General features: G+C 47.4%; 1 protein-coding gene across 1 annotated transcript in view; it reads right to left on the bottom strand.

The window, feature by feature from the left end:
• Window positions 1-699: 699 nt before the first annotated feature.
• Window positions 700-6,800, bottom strand: part of Rassf2 (Ras association (RalGDS/AF-6) domain family member 2) — a 33,810-nt gene continuing 27,709 nt past the window's right edge. Inside the window, exons 8-11 of the mRNA XM_013011000.1 lie at window positions 6,780-6,798; window positions 5,588-5,759; window positions 4,074-4,171; window positions 700-2,463 (exon numbers count right to left, since the gene is read on the bottom strand). Coding sequence (XP_012866454.1) covers window positions 2,394-2,463; window positions 4,074-4,171; window positions 5,588-5,759; window positions 6,780-6,798 — 359 coding nt within the window. The 3' untranslated portion in view covers window positions 700-2,393. The remainder of the gene's footprint in view (window positions 2,464-4,073; window positions 4,172-5,587; window positions 5,760-6,779; window positions 6,799-6,800) is intronic.

The following is a 6,800-nucleotide window of genomic DNA, read 5'->3' as shown; positions in this document are numbered from 1 at the left end:
CTGCAGACAAGAGTCTCATAGACTTTCCTGCCCTGACTGGTTTTGAATTGTGATCCTCAGATCTCAGCCCTCTGAGTAGCTAGAGCCAGCCACCAGTGCCCAGCTGTTTCCAAAATCCATGATCAGATCATCAGGATATGAGAAACTGATGTCTGTTGTGGTCTGCACTAGTGAAAATGTGGGGTAAGTTAACATGCTACCTCCCACTTCCGCCCTGAACCCTACCTTTAAAAGCCAAGTCTTCCTTGGTCTCATGTTCTTGGAAAGTGACTTGGCAAACTGGCATTCTGTGACATTTCCATATCTAACAGGATCAGATCAGAGAGCTAGTGCAAATTACGAGAACTTTTATAAACCAGAAATAGCTGTCCAAGAAGAGTTAGTAGTTAGTCATTTGCTTTGCAGAAATTCTTCCTCTCAGCCACACCTTCCCCGCCCCCCCCCCCAAAAAAAGGAGAATTACTGGAGTGATGAAGGCTTTGAACATTCAAGATAAAAATAACTGGAAGAGAGATTAAAAAAAAAAAATCTCAGCCAAGTCCCGTCCCCCCCCCCTCACACACACACATGCAAATCTGGGAGTATGTCTGAACATAAAACTGCTCTTTCTCATCAGTGACAAAGGGAGCTTTGCCCCGCCCCTTAGCCCCGCCCCCACCCTCAAGTCTGTGCTTTTGGGGAGGGGGGAATCCACTGAGGGTGTGTGTGTGTGTGTGTGTGTGTGTGTGTGTGTGTGTGTGTGTGTGTGTGTGTGTGTGTGTGTGCTTGACACTCAGCCCCTCTGGCTTTCAACTCTCCAGGGTTGGGGGGAATAAGGGGCGCTGCCCCTGGGGAGGAAGTAGGCTTGTTAAGAGATCCTTGGCAATGTGCCCAGTGGCAGCATGCTATCTTTTTGAAAATTCATGGAGAAACTACAACTGAGAGGCATTTAAAGAGGCCTTGGAGGCCAAAAACACAGGCATGTCTGGGGAGAGGAGAGTGCCTAGGGCAGGAAAGGGTCTCTCCCACAGGCCCACCTTTCCCTCAGGGTGCTGGCCAGTGGTTCTCCTGCCCTCAGCCCCCCAGCTCTGCAAACCTTCCTTGGAGAAAGCCTTCACTCTCAAGAACCCAGAGTCTGGGAAGAATAAAACCTTGACTGCAAACACTTAGCCCCAGCTCTCAGTGCAGGAAGGCTCTCCCTGATGGGAAGTTGGGCTGTTCCCAGGCACCTGCCCTCCCTACAGGTGGCCTCTACCCTGCCCTTTCACTAAGCATGGATCTTGGAAATTTCCTGTCTACCAACGCAGATCAAGTCAGGCCCTAAGCACGAGCCAGTTCGGCCCACATGGCCAATGGGGACACTTTTGTCTCCTGAGACCTTCATTACTCCAAGGGGACACCAGGGAAATGGACTGGCAGCGGGGTGAAAAAGGCAGGCTCTGCTGAGTCTCACAGTGGCCATGGAGTGTAGACAGAGGCTGCATGCATTCTTTTCAGGCATCCACAACTGCACATTCTTCTTACTGAAAGTGATCAATGAACATTTCCAGTGTAAAAACTTGTCAGCTCATTGCATCTATCCCATGATCTTTTCCTTGCCATCAAATTGGCTATTGTTATGTTCATTTCCAAGGATTTTATGTTCACCTCATCCTTCAAGACATACAGGGAGAATTTATTTGTATGTGGATGGGTGCCAGTACTGGAGCTTGAACTGAGTGCGTGGGAGCAGTCCACGGAGCCCCTTCTGGCTTGAGCCACAGCTCCACTTCTGGCTTTTTGCTAGTTAATTAGAAATAAGAGTCTCATGTATGTTTCTGCCCAGGCTGGCTTTGAACAGGGATACTCAGATCTTAGTCTCCTGAATAGATAGGGTTACAGGCTTGACCACAGTGCCCAACAGGAGAATTTCTTTGAACTTACAAGTCCTCAAAGGGTGAGCTGGTTGGGAACTTCTTTTCTTCCACACATAGACCAATTTGGTGACTGCCCAGGCACTGAAGGGAAAAAGATTTCTTTCATCCAAAGCCCCTCATCTGTCTCTTCTGCCCAGGACAGCGCCTCTGCCAGCCTTATGGCACCAGTGCTGGTTGCTTGGAATTAATTGCATGTGTAAAACACAGTGAGGCACATAGACTTGCATTGCGTGCGTGCACACACATGCACACACGCACATACATACTTTCGGTCCTCCAGACAGAAATAAAAGTCCTTACAAGTGAAAAAGAGGGAACCAGGGATCTAGGGGTGCGGAGTTGTCTGCTGGCTTCCCCATCCTGTTCCATGTAGCAAATGATGGAGCTAGAGAGCGTTGTGCTTCAATGTTTCCAGGGAAAGAAAGTGGCTGGCTTCCTGTGTGTCTTCTCTAGTTGGTGACAGCCCCCGGGGTGTCTGGATCCCCTCATTCCTGTGGCTCAGATTGCTGCTGGGGTCTCGGCTATCTCCTCCAGCCTTTGTCGAATCATCAACCGGAGCACAGTGTACCTGGGGGCAAGAAACAACCTGTAGTAGAGGCCAGTGGGGAACACGGCCCCTCCTTGGGGGCCTTCCCAGAACCCAAGTAATAGCAGGTACACCAGGGAAGGTGTGTGCCACATAGTCTAGCTGCTTCCTTGCTTGTGTTCATTTCCTCAGCAGGAATAAAGATGCCAACTCCTAATTAGATCATTCTATGATGGTTAGGAAGGCTTGGCAAAAGAAGGATAGACCTGTGAAGCTATCAACAGCAGCAATAAGGGCCCTGCTGAGTGCTTACTATGACCAAGGAACTGTGCACAGAGCTTTATAAGCACAGTGGCTCACTAACCTTCATCCAGTGTGCATTATATGAAATTGCCAATATTTTACCTTCAGGAGGGGCAATTCTCAAATTGAAAACTTCATACGACTCAGCCTTATACAACCAGTGCCTGTGTTTTATAGAAGAGATTCTAGCCACCACTGGGTATGGGGACCATGGCCTGTGGGTGAGTGCAACAATCCTATTTAAGAATCTAGATTTCATGGGGCTGGGAAGGTGGCTCAGTGGTAGAGCACCTGCCTTGCATGCATGAGGCCCTGGGTTCGATTCCAGTACCACATAAGCAAAAAGGAACAAGCCGGAAGTGGCACTGTGACTCAAGTGGTAGAGTGCTAGCCTTGAGCTGAATTGCCGAGGGACAGTGCCCAGGCCCAGAGTTGGACCCACGACTAGACCCCCACCCCAAAAAAGAATCTAGATTCCAAAGAGATTTTAAACCAACATGTTTTGGAGTTCTTCTGTAAAAGGAAGGGGGAGGGGAGATATTTTGATGATCATATCAAAATAAGTAGTTGACAGGCTGGAGGTGTGACTCAAGTGGTTGAATACCAACTTTGACAGGCTGGGAAGGTGACTTAGTGGTAGAGTGCTTGCCTAGCATGCATGAACCCCTGGGTTTGATTCCTCAGTACCACATAAAAAGAAAACTCCAGAAGTGGCACTGTGGCTCAAGTGGTAGAGTGCTAGCCTTGAGTAAAAGAAGCTCAGGGACAGTACCCCTGAGTTCAAGCCCCAGGACTGGCAAAAAAAAAAAAAAAAGAGCAAGAAAAAGAATATCAACTTTGATTTTTAAAAAGCCAAGCCCTGGGGCTGGGAAGATGGCTCAGTGGTAGAGTGCTTGCCTTGCATGCCCGAGGCCCTGGTTCGATTCCTCAGCACTACATAAGCAGAAAAAGCTGGAAGTGGTGTTGTGGCTCTAGTGGTAGAACACTAGCCTTGAGCTGAAGAGCTGAGGGACAGCGCCCAGGCCCAAAGTTCAGGCACCATAACTGGCAAAAAATAAAAAATAAAAAGCCAAGCCCTGATTCAAGCTCTAGTACTGGCACACAAGCACACAAGAGTACACGCACTCCCCTCCACCCCCAAACTGACACAAAAAGTAGGGGAAACAACAGTAATTAAATTTCATGTCCTTATCTGAGATCAGATTTATGAATAGGTATCCCCTGATTAAAACCCACAAGACCCAGTCACACACAGCAGCCCAGTAGTAGCCCTGCAGGGCACCCAAACAGAGACCCCTCTTGATGAAGCCCAAGGAGAAACCCAACCAGCACCATAGGGCCATACTTACTTGCGCATCAGCTTCTTCACCTCCCGATCTTCCTCCTCTTGAAGTTTCTGAATGAAGCTTTTAAGGACAGGCATCTCAAACTTTATATACTGGGCCACCTGAGGAAGGTGACAAAGTCAATCTGGGGTACACAGCCCTCCCGGCATGATTGCAATGGCTTGTGTATTCCTCTCCTCGAAGGCACACAGCCTTGAAAAATCTGTTTTCCCACTAACCCTTAAAGGCAAGAGCCAGACCTTGCAAATGAACCTGCATGACTTCTAGGACACCAGGTCACAACTTCTCATTTCCCACCTTGTGCCTCCAACTCACGATTTGAGTGATGGCCAATAGTGAAAAGCATTTTCTCTGGATATAGTGGTACAGAGAATAAATTGAACTCATGTAATAAATCCCTTAGGGCTGGGGTTAGTTCAGAGGTAGAATGCTTGCCTAGCATGTACGAAGCCCTTGGCAAGAAAACAACAACAAAGAACAAAATAACAAAAATGTGTGTATACCTCATTATTCTCCCCTGCGCGAATTTGAGGAATTATTGTGGTTCTGAGTAACAATTTGTCTTAGGTCTCAAGCAAGTGGAAGTTGGCTTCTGAACAACTGTGAGAGGCTCCCAGATGAGTTAAAGTTAGGGACAGCTTCTTCTCTCCATCAGAATCCTTACCTGAGTGCTGTATCAGCTCTCCTTGATGGGAGAAGGACATTTCTCCACCCTTATTGTTGAGCGTGGCTGTGTGACTTACTTTGGTCATTGCAATGTGTGTAGCTATGATGTATGCTCAAGCTGAGTAGAGGCTTCAAATGAGCATGTGTGATTAACCTGGGTATCTGAAGCTCCAGCCATCATCCACAGAGAACATACACCAGGTAGCCACTGTCCCCTCATCCTGAGTCTCTGAACGAGACACACGATGCAGAACCCAACCCACAGCCCAGAGCAGAGTTGCTGCTTCACAGCTGGCAGAGTCACATACAGAACACATGAGTGTTTGTTGTTCCATCTATTGAGACTTGAGGGATGTTTGTTACTACAGCAAAGGCTGACTAATACATAAGGTGAGGTTTTAAAGAAAAAAAAAACCAGCACTGCTAACTTCTTGGTGCTCTTAAGAGAGTATAAAAATGTTTCAAACCTCTTATAGTTCCTCTAAAAGGATAAAAAAATCATTTCTTCAGTGAAAATCACTCCCAACACCACCACCACTACCCTAACCCTAACCCTCACACTCAACCTCACCCTCACCCTAACCCTCACACTCACCGTCACCCTAACCCTAACCCAAACCCTCACCCTAACACTTACCCTAACAATAACCCTAACACTAACCCTAACCTTCACCCTAACCCTAACCCACCTTTAACAATTCCCACGGGGCATACCCTCAACTGTCTCTAAGAAAACCCGGTATTAAAGAATGGCAGTCAGAGGGGACCTGTTGTTGGCTAAAAAGTCATGCTATACTCCAACCAAATCCCCACCCACCTGAGGACCGACCATCCAATCAGAGGGGACTCACGTCGTAAGTGACTTCCTCCACCTGGTCCTTCTCCATCAGGAACACTTTAGACACCTGCTCACAGGGGCCCTGGAGGATGCGGGCGATTAGGGGGTAGTCCGTGGTCTTCAGCTTCTGTTTCTCTGAAATCACACACAAGCATGGGCAGTGCTGAGTTTGGCCTGAGGTTTTTCTTGCCCGAAGTAGTCGTCAAGGGGTCCAAATAGCCCAGGCATCTTAGATGTGGCCATGCACATCAGACATTTTTTGTCTTTCACTTTTTGGGGCAGGGAGGGATGGCTGAAACTCAGGGCTTTGCTTGACTTTATTCACTCAAGGCTAGCATTCTACCACTTGATCCAAGCCTCCACTTCCTCCTTTTTTCTGATGAATTGGCGATAAGGATCACAGACTTTCCTGCTTGGGCTGACCTGAAACTGCCATCCTCAGATGTCAGCCTCCTGAGTAACTAGGCTTACAGGTGTGAGCTACTGTGCTTGACAGGAAACATTTGCTTTTTAATGTTTGCCTTTTTATTTTATTATCTTTAATAAAAGATAATAATTGAATTGATATAACTGAATAGTTGAATTATTCAACACGTCTATTTATGAATACAATGTATCTTAAAAGCAATGTCACCCTTTTCATGTTCTCCTCTATCTTTCCCAACCATACTCACCCCTTCAAGTTCCCTGGCTCCAGTTTCACATACATACATTGAATGTTATGACTGTATTCGCCCACCCTGCCTCTCAAGGAGACTGGTTTGTATATTTGTATATAAGTATTGGGCAAAACAACCTCTCCCCTATCTCTCTCTCCCCAATACCACCATGCCTCAGACTCCTTGGAAGATGCTAATTAGGAAGTATAGGGTTTATCTTCCTCTTTGTGGTGTGTGTGTGTGTGTGTGTGTGTGTGTGTGTGTGTGTGTGTGTGTGCGCGCGCGCGCACTCGAGTGCGCACACGCCAGTACTGGGGCTTGAACTCAGGGCCTGGACACTATCCTTGAGCTTTTGTGCTCAAGGCTAGCACTCTACTGCTTGAGCCACAACTCTGCTCCAGTTTTTGTTGTTGTTGTTGTTATTTTTTGAGGGGGTGCTTTTGTGCTTGATTGGAGATAAAGATACCCTACCCAGGGCTGGGAAGGTGGCTCAGTGGTAAGAGTGCTTGCCTTGCATTCATGAGGCCCTGGGTTCAATTCCTCAGCACCACATAAGTAGAAAAAGCT

The sequence above is a fragment of the Dipodomys ordii genome, unplaced genomic scaffold (genome assembly GCF_000151885.1).
Source record: "Dipodomys ordii isolate 6190 unplaced genomic scaffold, Dord_2.0 Scaffold13, whole genome shotgun sequence".
Lineage (NCBI taxonomy): Eukaryota > Metazoa > Chordata > Mammalia > Rodentia > Heteromyidae > Dipodomys > Dipodomys ordii.
Note: the sequence above shows the minus strand (reverse complement) of the source record. Positions and strands in the feature narration are given on the sequence as shown.